Genomic DNA, 14,597 nt, shown 5'->3' on the forward strand with positions numbered 1-14,597 from the left:
TCTACCGTAGAAGAGCTGATGAATGCCTCCTGAAGAATATTTCAGGCTACATTCTTGTTTTGAAGGAATAAACAATGGGCTTTCATTAACATAACGTCTACAGCAAGGGCGTACCCAGGATGAAAACTAGGGGGGGGGGGGGGGCAAGCCATGGTTGTTCAAGTTGTAGGTAAGATTTAAGAATGGAAAAGGAGAGTGAAATCAACATTTTAAGGAAACTGTAACAGATCTTTATTAGTTTTTAAAATTATTTGCTTGAAAAAATATTATTTTCGTGAAAGACATTTGAGATTTTTGCTTCTACGAGGGAGCGGCCCCCTCTTGCCCCTCGCTGGGTATGCCTATGGTCTAAAGGGCCAAAAATTTGGAAGTTCTTCATCAAAAACTTTGTACAAATCTTTATTTTCATAAACAAAAATATTGCACCTCTTATTTTTTAAGCAGTAAAAAATTTTTAAGGTGTTGCACAGCATTATACAGTAAAACCTCTGTAAAACGAGTACTTATTTAGCAAAATTTTAAGGAAACCTCCCCACAGTTAGCCCTCGACTTACGACGAAGATGTCAAAAGAGGATTGCTGCCATTTCTTATTTATAAATATAAAAGTGATTTCAACTGAGTAATTTTTTGAAAAATGTTTTTTTTTTACTTCCTGAAATATACTCATTTTCAAGCAATACCAAATGTTTCGGCAAAATTAAGCTATATTGGAGCTGACAACATACGTATATGTACGGTGAGGATGGTAGATGCCCCTGTATTTATATTTGTGAAGAGGTAAGTGAAGGAGGGAGAGATGAATGGAAACTGAATTAGCCATTGCACAATTTTTTGTACTTCTTATGCACGTGGGCCAAACCAGTTGGGTTGTTTGAAGAGCGGCAGGCAACTGGGCCACCTACGAAGGGAAACACATGAGCTCTTGGTTAGGGGCAAAGGAAGCCATTGAGGAATCAGTGGAATGGGTGAGGGAGGTCTCTCAGAAGGAAGTCTCCCTAAGCATTGTGGAGAAAGAGGCAAGAAAGGGTGTAATTATTATTTCTTTCAGAGGTAGAAGGTTATGGAATAATGGGCAATTTGGTAAAGAATGTTTGGGAGGGGTTGGTTGGCAATGCTCAACTTCTGTTTACTCATTTCAGTGCATGCACTACGTTAGATTTCTTGCTGCGTCAAACTCAAAACACCTCCATTCCAAATTGTTTGCATGCAATATTACCAGTGGAAGTGGTGTTTTTGGAACAGCTATCTTTGATCTTCTACTTTTATAGACAAAGGTCCTTCTAGTGCCATAAAAGATACAAAAACGGGAAGAATCAAGTTTTCCTAGGTGTTTTTTTATTCTCTTAATTGCTAACTTTAAACAACTTTAACTCATGCGGTTGTGCTTTTGTGACTAATTATTAACGTTTTATATTTTATGCCTGCAGTTGGGCACATTTGAAAATAAGAGAGACGTTCTGCAAAGGATAGGTAAAGGGCAAACCTGGCTTAAACTTTTCTTCCAGTTTGAAGAAACATAAGATATATAGTAAGATGTACGGTAGAGTAAGATGATTGAGAATCCCTCTATTCCCATTAAGAAAATGATTTGGAGGATATTAATTACAAGGGTCATTTCTGCCACTTCCAGTTGAAAAAACGCCTCTGCAACCTTTAGCAAATTTTCTTACAGTGTGTGTGTAAGACTCGTGGGCTTGCTACCACCAGGGGCGGAGCCAGGAATTAAGGCTAGGGGGGGGTTTTAGGCGCAACTAATACTTACGGTTGTGGGGGTATTGCATACCCACCAGGGTAAGCAGGAGTTGCGTGGGCCCTCCTCCAGAAAAATTTTAAGAACAACGGTTCAAAATGGCAAGATTTACGGGTTTCTGAGGGATATTTGATTAATCCTAACATTATTCTATAAGTAATACTGATCCAAATAAGTAAAATAGATTAAACTTAAAAATTTCTCTGAGGTCTGGGGAGGGTTTAATCCCCCAAAACCCCCCCCCTCGCTGCGCCACTGGCTACCACAGCTGGGGGGTTAAAGCAGTGTATTGTGTGATGGGATCTACCCAAAATATGTATACAAAATTAGACTTGGTGCAAAGTTAATCCACTTACCAGTTGACCCACTGTCTCCTCCTTCCCTGCAACTACGGTGACAATGGCTCCATCTGCCCCATTCAGACACTTCACAGTCCTCCACCTCAATGCCATCGTTACTCGACTCGCCAGCCGAGTTCACGCCTCCCTTGCCATGGCTCCTGCGATGGCAGGGCACGTAGCACGAGTCCTCCTTGATGAGGTCGAGCGTGATGGCCATTGTGCGTGGCAAAGTGCCGAGGGTGGCGGCCGTGGTAGGGAGGGACTGGGGCAGGCAGTAGCTGTCCTCCACAATCGATTTCAAATCCGCATCTGGCTCCAGATTGACTGAGATGCTGTTGTACGACTTGGAGGTTCCCTCCCTCCGACATGAGATGTTGCGAGAGATGGTCCCGTGGCCACATGACGCTCCCTTCGTGACGGACGCAAAAAGATAAATTACGACCAAGGGTATGAATGCAGCACAACATGTGTACCTCTAACACTGTTTAGAATACTTGATAGCTACTCTTGCAATATGAAACAGAGTAGTAAGAACCTATGTTCAAAATTCTTATGAGCATCAATGACTCACACACTTGAGAATCGGTTCAGAATGGAATTTGATAGCCTTTATTAGGATCAGTGGCGTAACTAGGAATATGCTTTGGGGTGGGATGGAATGGCCTAGAGTGGCCACCCTCCAGCAACTGCTTTCCAGGAAATGCTTTGAAAAATGGCATGCCTAGAAATACATTTGACATCATTTTTGCATTAAAAATTTAAAGCAGATGCAGTTATTATACGATGAAAATAGACAACGGTTTTAAATATTTTTTTAAATTTCTCTTGAGGCTTTGGGCGTATCTATCCCCCCCATAGTTACTCCACTGATTAGGATATTTTCACATACATTGATAAAGATGGTGCCATTGTGGGCTCCAGTGCTGCCAGAGGATTTAAAGGTAATTAAACGTTATCTGAATTTTATATTTCCTCTGGATCCAGTAAAGTCATTATTCTTGCAAAATGAGTGCTTAAAAAAAGAAACCCGAAAAGAAACCTCTTTTTTTAATGAATGCATATAGAATATGATGGGAATCTATATATATATATAAAAGAAAGTCGAAAATCGTGTTAGTTAGAACATTATAACTCGAGAACGGCTGCACCGATTTTAGTGACATTAGGCTCTTTGGATTTGTCTCAGCCCCGGATAACATATAGGACATTAAATAATAGGAAAAGTTCACAAAAAAATTCAACTTTATCTTAGAGGTATGTTTTTAGGAGTTGATTGTTAAGACGGTCAAAAAAATAAGGTTTTTTTTCGTTTTTACTAATGCATTGACTGATCTTTTTAACAATATTAAAAAAAAATTTAAATGTTCAAACATGTTAAAAATATTAAAGTAATATTAAAATAGTATCAAAATAATTGAATTAGAGGTAAGCTCAGTTCGAATTGAGTTGTCAACAAACACATAACTACCGTGTGTGTAAACAAATCTCCAAGCAATTGTTGATTATCAGTAATGTCCGTGTACTCTGCATGAATTCAAATCTTTTAACTTTGTAATAAACGATGACGAAGTCACCAACTATCTACCTGAATATTTAAAGTTCTTGGACGCACCTGGCTTACCACGGCACGATTTACAGCTAAAGGTAGGCTCTGTGTTCATGATCTTTCGAAACCGAAACCAACCAAATTTATCCAACGGAACGTGTTTGGTTATAAAAAAAACTGATAATGAAAGTGATTCACGCCACTATACTCAAAGGAAAATTCAAAGATGAGGAAGTTCTCAATCCGAAGATTCCATGATCCCAACTTATATGCCCTTTTGAGCTTAAACGTATTCAATTTCCAATTCGTGTTGCATTTGTGATAAAGATTAACAAATCGCATGGTCAGTCTTTCAGTTTTTGTGATGTTTGTTCTCACGTGTCAGTGAAAACCCATGATTTTCTCATGGTAAATAATATGTGGTATATTTACGAGCCGGTAAACCATCCACTATATTTCTTCCTTCGCTTCAAGGGCGCAGCTAGGAATTAAGGATGGGCGCAGCTAATACTGGCGGGTCTGTAGGGTATAGAAAACTCGCCAAGGTAAGCGAGAGGTGTGGGGGCCTTCCCCAGACATTTTTTAGGATAAAAGGTTCAAAATGGTAGGTTTTGCGGCTGTGTGAACAGTTACATATTTTGTGACTCATCCGTCCCCCTAATATTAATAACCAAATGTTTTATAAAAAGATTCTCTTAGCTTTTGGGGGGGTTTTAACCCCCAAAAACCCCGTCGCTGCGCCCCTGCTTCACTTCGCTATTTTTATTTAGCTTCATTCGCTTTATCTTGCACCTGATAACAAAACAAAAACTGTTGTTTAATTAGAAGGCGCTTGACGCAAGACATTAAACCCGAATGTGTAGGGCACACCGTGGTGCGTTTACGCATGCAGCACGTTTACGCAGTGCATTTTTTCCAAACAGATATACTATAATTGGCGCGCCTAAAGTCATTTGATATGAATGCTGCTTCATAGGGGCTTTTCTTACACTATTTTGAGCATCAGTCAAACGTCGGTCTAGCGTTGCGTTAACCTGCCCCGTAAACGAGCCAAGTTTACGCTACGGACTTAGACCTACAAACATTTTTTTATGGTTAATAACACAAATAGCTAACAAGTGAATGCGTGTAATTTTTTTTCATCAATATTTTCTCATTTAATTTATAATAAATCAAACATGATTAAAATGATACAGCCGCTCTTTATTTATAAATGGTTCAACTAAACTATAAGTTCATTGAATGTTAGGTGGTACGAAGTTCGCCGGGTCAGCTAGTGACTTATAAAGAAGACTTACATGAAGATTGCACTGCGACCACTCTCCTCGCTCCCAGTAATAGCAAGGCACAGCGGGGCACGGCCTCTTTTGCACTAGCTCCGTGGGGCAAGGCCGTCCCATTTCACTTGGATTAGTCTGGATATACCTCTGCCTCGTCATTTTCCCTCCTTTAGAAAAGAACATCCAATGACAATAACAATTGTGAGGAATACAGCACATAAATTGAGCATTCAACTCAAACTAAAAGTTTAAAGAGACAGCAACATGATCAAACTTGACCTTTCTTGATCCTGGAAACTTCTAGGTCTTTTAAGTCATTACATTAAAACCTCATAATATCGAACATGTGTGGAGCAAAATTTTAACCCTTTCACTGCTGTTCAATCTCCGAAAACCTTCTCCTCACATGCGACGAAAAGGTTATAATGTGTTTCGTTGGGCCATGGAGCAGGTACTTCCAGGATGGGCGTGGTATACTCTCCTTAGCGTCGCTAATCCGGGGCCTTTTCCTCGACGAGCTCACCCACGCAGCGGCGGGCCTCCCTTTCCAAAAGTGACCGCTCTGACTGCATTTTGAAAATCTATCAATCAATCCAATCATCAAAATATGATTGTTTGCTTTGCACTCCTGCCAATCAAGTAATCAAGTACGTCTTTGAACCGTGTTTCTTCGGTGAAAAATAACGATTTTATTAACTTCGCTACAAATGTGGCTGCGGACCACTGGAAAATGGCCACTTTAGCAAAGTTAACAAAATCGTTATTTCTCATCGCAGAAACACGGTTCAAAGACACACTAGATTGCTTGATTGGCAGGATTGCGATACAGACAATCATTTTTTGATGATCGGATTGATTGATAGATTTTCAAATTGCAGGCAGAGCAGAGAGGCGAAGAGACAGTCCTGCGAGGGTGAGCTCATCAAGGAAAGGGTCCCGGATTAGCAACCTTTCAAAGTGTTTTGGCAAAGTGCTGAGCGTATGGCAGGGTGGAAGAAAAAGTACGTTCACAGCAGGGTTAAAGAAACTTCCATAAAATGAAGAATACCTTGCCCTTTTATGTGCCATGCATCGGCTTTCATCATTTCAAATTATCTTAAGCTATAGCTTTAAATAGAAAATTATTGAGGTATACAATTATCTCCTATATTTATTAGCATATTCATTTGATTTCTCAATCAGAAATGCCATAAATTGGAAATGAAATGACCAAGTAATTTCAGGGTATTTTCGTATTTATTTTTTAGGTGTGTCAGCTGCATAAAATAGTCTGTGGCCTTAGAGGAGAAGACAAAGAAGACAATTCATGTGGAATTGAAGGTGCCCAAATTAGACGAGAGTGCCATTACTTCGGTTACCTAACTATCATCGTTGCTAATGGCTTCCGGGTGCAGCTGCATGTTGCGCTTTGTCACGCTTAGCACGACAAAGCGCAACACGCAGCTGCGCCTGGAAGCCGTTAGCAACAATGCCTCTCGCTGCAAAAACCTACGTTCAAATACCTAACTATCATCTAGAAGACATGGCAGTAGAAGTGAGTTATTAGATCGATGGTGGATGTGGATTTGTATTTTTGTGAGTGAATGTTGTGGTAGTGGACATTCATTGGAGAAAAAATTTGAGATAGTAATGTATTATGGCTCCTGCCAGTGATCTTTTAAAGAAATAGAATAAGAGTATTTTTTTTGCCAAATTAGATTTGGGTTAGAAGAGAAAATTGCAGATATTATTCCCAGCTAGCACATTATAAGTCATTGAGATAAGGTGAAAGGAAGAAATAAGGAAGTCGCTTCTCAAGTAAGCTTGTTATGGCTTTCTTACGGCCAGGGCGACAAACATCCAGAGTAATGGCAAAATGGATGCCAAACTTTCAGCACTTCCGTAGATGCTGTTATTATCCCATCGTTACAGAGTGTTAATTTAGGCCTTTATGCATTAAAACAATGTTTTTATTATTGGCGCTTCTATATTATGAGGAGAAATAACATCATACCGCCATAATTTGAAAATCATTCACATTTATGAACTGATAGCTTAACGAAGGTCGTAAGAAAAACACAATTTCACAAGAATACCAACGTAGAATAATATAGAAATGCCGGAAGGAACATCTAATATACGTATTGTAGGCATCGGGTTATCAAACCATAATTTAAAATTCACAAATGTTAAAATGTATGGACCTTGAATAAATTCAGTTTTTCATGCACATGCCAAACAAGTTTTTTTTACATAATTGGATACTTAATTAGTAACTACGCCTCCTAGTCTCAACAACTGCCCTGGTGCAGTGGTTAGCGTGTAGTATTTCACCTCCGAGGATCGCACGTTCGGATCCACCCTGATGTTTTTTTTTTTCTTTCCGCCGCATGGATAGAGTACTTGTGCTATGCTTTATATCTTCAATAGCCGGTTGCTTGCAGTTATTAATTTTTTTCTATTTACGGGAAAATCTGTTATCAGTTGTTCAGCCCTTATAAAAACTCGCTAAATTTCCCCAATAGCCTTTAAATTCATGTCAAGATGAGCCGCGTAGCATGTGTAGTACGCTGTTCAGCCGCCTTTGGCGCTCCAACAGAAGTGACTTACATTGCCTGAGGATATTTGACGGCATTCCTTACCTAAACGCCCCTAACGACTTACCCTTGCCTTATATAAATCCCTTAGCTTACGATAAGCTGCTTATCAATTTTTTCCGTAAGAAAACCATAAGAAACGGTTAACTCACTTACTTTGTGCTATCTGGGTTGGGACCTACAGTGGACAAGTTCCACAATTTTAACTTTATGATTTTAAGACCTTAAGTATGTAAAGTCCAAGATTAATGAGGCTGTAGCTTCCTTGTCTTAAATGCTATCAGCCCTTTATCTACTTTGGCATAAATGCTGACGGCCTTCGGATGTCCGTAGGCCACTTGGTGGACAGTCACCGGACGTCCTAAAGTTGTCCGTGTGCTTTGTGGGTACCCACTTGTGCTATATGAAAAATATAGTTATTTTTGTTTCAATTGAGGTGGTTATTTCACCAAAATTGATTCCCTCAACTGCATGATTTCCCTGTGACGATGCAATCCGCAAACCATCTCCATACACCAAACCCCCTAACAACAAAATTGCCATCTAGTCAGTCTCATAGGATTTGCTACAAGAAGGTTTGACTCTATTTGCTGTTTACAATGCTGAGCTCATGTTCTCTTAAAATGAAAAAAATGAATGCATAGTTCAAACTCTTTATAACCAAAAAAATCCATGAAGAGAGCTGTACTTTTTTTAATCAATTAAAAATTATTAGAAAATATGAATAAAATACAAAACTTTAAAATAAGTGACTAGAAAGCCTAAAAGTCACTAAGCCAATAGGCTGAAAATTACATAGTCATAATATAAGAGAACTTTATATTCATACCTGGTGAGCCACACTGACATTCTGATGTGTCCCACGGACCCCAAGAAGTAACTTCACAGTCCACGGGACAATCTACATAGCACCACTTTTCCGATGGACTTGGACGTACCCCTTCTAGTTCACAAAATCTGTAATATGAATATTACACTAGGGTAAAAGTCAAAAAGCCAATTTTAGGGTAGATAGCTACAGAATGAATCTTGAAAATAAATGCATTTCTTCGATTTAGATTTTAATTAGGCAAGAATCAATCATAATTTGAAAGAAAGGAGAACTTGTATTGGCAGGAAACAACCACACCAAAAAAATTCAAACTTAAACATTTATATATTCAATGATAAATTCAAAAACTGAGTTTGCCCAAACACCCGTGATTTTGTAATCAAAAGTATTTTAAAAATGAATTAGAAGCATTATTTTTTACATTTTCCCCTAAAATTTTCCTCAACCTTGACTTTAAGCTTTCATAGGTTATTTCAAGGGGAATTTACAGTATTTGGGAGGTGGCAATGGCCAATAAGTATCTGTTCTTCTGTAAACTTCACAATGTCCATCCTCAAATTCAATGAAGATCAAGATTTTTTTATTCTTCCAAAACCTGAAACAACTTGTTTGTGAATCTGAATCAGTCCAAAATCAGGTCTGCAACATTAGTATTGCCAACTCACCCATATTTTCTGGGAAATATGGGTGGGTTGGCAAAATTATATGATGGTACATATATAATTTTGTCAATAATAATAATTGATATATGGTCTGCACATATACCAAATTATTTTCTACACACATGATTTTACACTACCATACGACCAATTAATTTTGTGGCTAATGATTGTTTACTAACAACAATCAATTGGAAAAATGCTAGTCCTTCCAACAGATGACCCATGCAAACAACAGTCTTAATGGGTGCAAGAACAATATGCCACCATGCTAAACAAGGAAATAACTGCAGACATGAAAGTGGCATACCTTTGCATTCACTAGCAAGTGTGCATAAAATGCAAAGATTCCTCAGACTATATCATCAATCATTCAGTATATACAGTGGAACTTGGTTATAACGGCATCGGCAGTAACGTCAACTCGCGTTTAACGTCACATTTTATACAGACCAGCCAAAATTGAACATTTTATGTTGTACAAAAACCTGTTTATATCGCCAACAAATATTGCGACGCTCGGGTATAGCGTCAAAAATTTTGCGATTCTTATGTTGCAAAAGTGGTAGTGTGATAGCATTATGTCCCAAAGTTCATAGAAACCATGTGTAGAAACATCAAAAGCAGAAACAGGTCACAAGCTGGACATTGAGCTGGTGATGGGATGCAACTCTTTTGTTTAATTGGTGTCTGGGGGGAGCGGGGGCTGTCCTGCATACCTGGGTCTTATCCCTTCCCACCCCTACATTCTGCAAGGTCACTGATGCAGGCACACTGTATTGCATTGTTTGTTTCGTTAGTTACGGTAGATCATCAGTCACATCACTACCTACCTCCGTGTGAGCATCACGTATGTTGACAGTTGTTTGGCTGCTTTTTTTATAAAGTCACTCGGATATAACATTAAAAATCTTCTGGTCCCTTTGATGACGTTATTACCAAGTTCCACCGTATAATCATTTGCCTTGATTGGGATTCCAACCCCTGCATTCTAAGAATTTACAGAAGAAAACTCCACAGAGGATGAGGATGCCTGGGTAGCTTAAGTGGTAGAGCACCTGACATGAATACATGGGATCCAGGTTTGAATCCCAATCATTGCAAATGATCCTTTCTCCATGGAATCCTTCCAATTTCTGTTATCATGGATAACGCAAGCTTTAAAATTGGACTCCTGACAATGCATTCCAGAAAAAGGGATCACCGCATCTCAGCTTGGAGTGGCACATACTTGTCATCAACAGCCCTGCCATTCTCCTTGCCTCCCCTTCGGCAGACCACTGCTCTCGACTGGACGCCCTCTCCACAAGGCGACCCGCCCAGGGGCAGGCACGAGCCCCACGGAGTGGCCACCCACCCATGGGAGAAGCAGCTCACTCCCTCAACACACGTCTCCACCTGGATCAGTGGAGGACACGTGTGCACCGACGACATGTGCGATCCCAAATGCGACAGCGATAACGACGTGGAATCCACTGGCGCTCGAAGAATGGACCTCGTCCTTTGTCGCTCTTTATGAGGATCACATGGCTGCAGGATGGGAAAATATGGAAATATGTATTTATTCTCTTGATATCTAATTTAAAGTAAGGTGTAATGATTCACAAGCAAGTGGGTACATTACTTATTTCGCACAAAATACAAGGTATAGGTACAAATGGTACATACCATGGTTATATGCTCACCATGTACAAGGTGCGATTAAATGAAAATAGGCTGATTTCATAACTTATTTATTTCGACGGATACAGCTTAATTGAACTTGTCTATCTCGAAGTACATGGCTTAACTCATGGCACACCTTTGCCAACATTTCTTCCAGCTCTCAAACACTGCCTGGTTAGCCACCTTAGGGATCATCTTCACGTCACCGTACAATTAGTTTTAATGTCCGCAATAGAGTCAAGTCGGTACCCTTTCAAGGTTGATTTTAGCTATGAAAACAAAAACAAGTCTGATGGAGCCACGTCTGAAAAGTTGGGTGGCTGTGGGATCACGAAAGCTCTGGTTTTGGTGAAAAACTGTCACGATCAGCGTGTTAGAATGAGCGTTATCGTGATGGAAACACCATCGTGAGGGACGAATTTTGATGCAGCCTACGTCATTCCAAAAATATCTATCAAAATTACCTGACAGGATCCAAATCTAATGTTTCCTTATTCGGCTACCTCCCTAAGAATTAAACTGCAATTTTCCAGGACCAAATCATTCACCATTTTGACATGTTTGGGATCTGTCGATGTGGAAGGCTGCGAATCTTCATCTGTCAAGGTACTGCCCGATTTAAAATGACTGTACCACTCAAAACGCTGGCTTCAACTCATAGCTTCATTTACAAAGGCTTGCTTAATCATTCCAAATGTCTCCGTGGCATTTTTCCAAGTTTGAAACAAAATTTTACTCACACACCCTGTTCCTCCAGGTCCTTCATTGCTGCCATTGCCCACGGCGATAAACAGGCTACACATACCGCTGCTGCTGCGTATAGACTCAACATAATCAAACGTAATACCTCTCGTTTTAGTTGTCAGAAATGTCGCAATATAGTGCACTTTGTTTCAATTTGATCCATTGAATAGTTTGCACAGATTAAATCAGTCAGTCTTTTTTTGATCACACCTTGTATTTACATGTATCATTTGTACATACTATGGAGATGTGCAGCCTGGGTTACAGGGTGAGTGCATATAAATTTTCCTCAAACTGGAATCTAACAATGTTTCATTCAATTCTTGGAACTTTTTACAACCAATTGCAAAGCTTGAAAAATGATTTTATAATTTATGGCATAATTTGTTACTTCGGTATTAAATAACTGCATAATCCTTACTTTAATAATAATAATAATAATAATCTTTATTTGCCGGAAAGACAATTATATGCAATACATAAATTGTATAAGGCACGTCAAAAACACAGGTTGGGTACAAATAAAAGATATAAGGCACAAACAGCAAAGTGAGGTGAGCATATATAATATTACTGTGACAGGTACTCTGATATAGAGTAAAAGCAGCCTGAAAGTAAAAAGTCTTTCAGCTTGTTTTTAAATACCCCTTGACTAATGGGATCTTTTAGCTCCATAGGGAGCTTATTGTACAAAAGTAGACTCATAAATTGTTCACCACAGGCAGCACTTTTAGTCCGTACATAGGGGACATGCAAATCTTTGTGCTGCCTCGTATAATGAGTGTGAATGCTGGCGTTTGGGACAAAGTCTTGGAAGTTAGTCTTTACTTTGAGAAGTATGGTGAATATATAAAGACAGGGCACAGGTAATATTCGTAGATCTTTAAACAATGGCCGACAGGGTGTCCTATAGGGTTTGTTGGACAATAAGCGTACCACTCTTTTTTGAATTTTGAATATGGTAACGGCATGTGGAGATGAACCCCAATGCAGAATGCTGTACAGATTTTGTGGTACACTTAAACATAATTAATGTTCCTTGAAGCAAAAGGGCTGTGTGAGGGCATATATTGAAGAATGTTGAATAATCTTACCTTTGGACAGTCAGACCAGTCTGACCATGGGCTGACCACGCACTGCCCGGGACAAGCAACATGACAGGCATTGACATCAGCTGGCTGTATCACAGGGTCACACATTTCATCTCCCACTTCCTGCGGAGGCCTATGAGGTAATATCCTCAAGCACCTGCATGGAATGAATTTGGCAATATTAGCCATCTATGTACATCATTGAAGGAGGGGTGGGCAATAAACTACCCATATCATGGCAATTATTCCAAAAAGATCTCCAAATTATGAAATTTTGAGGGATAAAAGCATGGACTGGGTCCACATTCACGCTCTACCCCAGGGGTCTCCAATTTACTAGGCCATGAGGGCCACATTCCAAGTTCTGAATTGCCCCACGGGCCGAATAGCAAATTTGCCGATTACTGAAGTATTCGATACCAACGATACGAGCGAGAATCGCGAGCTACTTGAAACGAGTGCACAGGCAGGAATAAAGCCCTCTGCCGGCCGGATCAGGCTCACGGGCCTGTATTTTGGAGACCCCTGCTCTACCCTGTAAGTGGCAGGAGGATTAAAATCGTGTTAGCACAGAGGATTAAGGAAGTCCTGAGGGTCAAGGCTTAAGATCAAAGCCCCCAAACCAAAAATCTAGCATTTAGGATGAAATTCACATTTAAAAAATCATTTGGCTCAGGCGGAATTCAAATCAGGATCTCTCAGTTGCCAGTGAGGGAGGCTGCCAGTTACACCATCAAGCCACCATCTTCCCAGGCAAATGTCAGACTGCGTTTGTTGGACAACTTTGGCAAACCCTGTCTGGGATTCCTCCTTGAGTAGCATACCTGACCAGCATCTGGGTAATCACAGCCAGGCCAAATTATTTTTTCATCATGAATTTCTTCTATGGTGTTCATTTTATGGTGGAAGCAACTGTTAATGAGAACAACTACGATATATTATGCCTCACAGAGCATTGGTTATGTAGTGAAGAAATTCCTCTGTTCAACATTGAAAACTACACTATAGCATCGTCATATTCTAGATCTGCTGCAAAAAATGGTGGGACTATCATTTATGTGAAGAAAAACTTACTGTTTAAGAAACTAGATGTTAGTCAGTTCTCCATTGAAATCCATAGTGAAATTAGTGCTGTGACCATAAAAGAGTTAAATGTAATTGTTCTATGTGTGTACCGATCTCCATCAGGTGACTTATATGTACTTATGTATATAACTTTGCACCCAGGCACATGACTGTGTACAAAGTTACTTGTTTAGTGCCATGCTTTGAGTCCACCATCTATTCAAAGAGTATCATGTCCCACACCCTTTTAAGGCAATAAGGCCATGCTCTATGGTGGATACTCCCAATAATCATCAAAATTAGATCAATGAAATAAATCTGCAGCCATTGCAGAAGCTCAAAATAATAGGATAGATAGAATGACAGTTATTGTGTAGTTAAATTAACATGAATTGGCCAAAGATAAGAAAACTGCTTGATGTAAAATAGATGCCACATGACTAACAGAGTGATGAATGTGATATAATGATGTAGACAGATGAACCTTTACTACAACATATTATTAAAAAGTACTAAAATAATTCGAATCAATGCATTGATCATATGGATGACACAACTTACCTGACTTCTCTAAATTGATCTCCTGTGCCACAACCTCTTATTCGATCTGAGGGAATCAGCTGACAGTCACTCCAACCTCCAACCACCCAATGGAACTGCTTACAGGGCTTGTCGCACACTTTCCACTCTAGCGTTGGCCCACATGGACGACCTCCATTCATCTCTGGACGAATTATCTGAGAAATGAAACATTTATTGGAAAACTTCATCCCTACCAAATGTAAATCAGGAAATTTAGCCATCATGATATAATATCAGTTAGTTGATGCTTGTGTAACATGGTTACAGAGTCAGTCTTGCATACTATTCAGGTGGAATAAGTTCGTTGACATTAGTAGAAGCTTTCAAAGGAACACAGGCACATAACCAGGGCAAGTGCAGAATGACTTACACCCAAAATACTACCGCAAAAGATAAATCATCACTCAGAAAAAGATTCTGTGATCAAACAAAGTTTGTATGAGTAGATTAAGGCACATGTCATGA

At 39.6% G+C, this 14,597-nt stretch overlaps 1 protein-coding gene across 1 annotated transcript in view; it reads right to left on the reverse strand.

The window, feature by feature from the left end:
- LOC124165207 (thrombospondin type-1 domain-containing protein 7A-like) overlaps nt 1–14,597 on the reverse strand; it is a 1,035,737-nt gene that overhangs the window by 86,158 nt on the left and 934,982 nt on the right. The window contains exons 25-30 of the mRNA XM_046542486.1: nt 14,112–14,287; nt 12,489–12,642; nt 10,217–10,515; nt 8,324–8,451; nt 4,937–5,085; nt 2,108–2,501 (exon numbers count right to left, since the gene is read on the reverse strand). Coding sequence (XP_046398442.1) covers nt 2,108–2,501; nt 4,937–5,085; nt 8,324–8,451; nt 10,217–10,515; nt 12,489–12,642; nt 14,112–14,287 — 1,300 coding nt within the window. The remainder of the gene's footprint in view (nt 1–2,107; nt 2,502–4,936; nt 5,086–8,323; nt 8,452–10,216; nt 10,516–12,488; nt 12,643–14,111; nt 14,288–14,597) is intronic.

The sequence above is a fragment of the Ischnura elegans genome, chromosome 9 (genome assembly GCF_921293095.1).
Source record: "Ischnura elegans chromosome 9, ioIscEleg1.1, whole genome shotgun sequence".
Taxonomy (NCBI): Eukaryota; Metazoa; Arthropoda; class Insecta; order Odonata; family Coenagrionidae; genus Ischnura; species Ischnura elegans.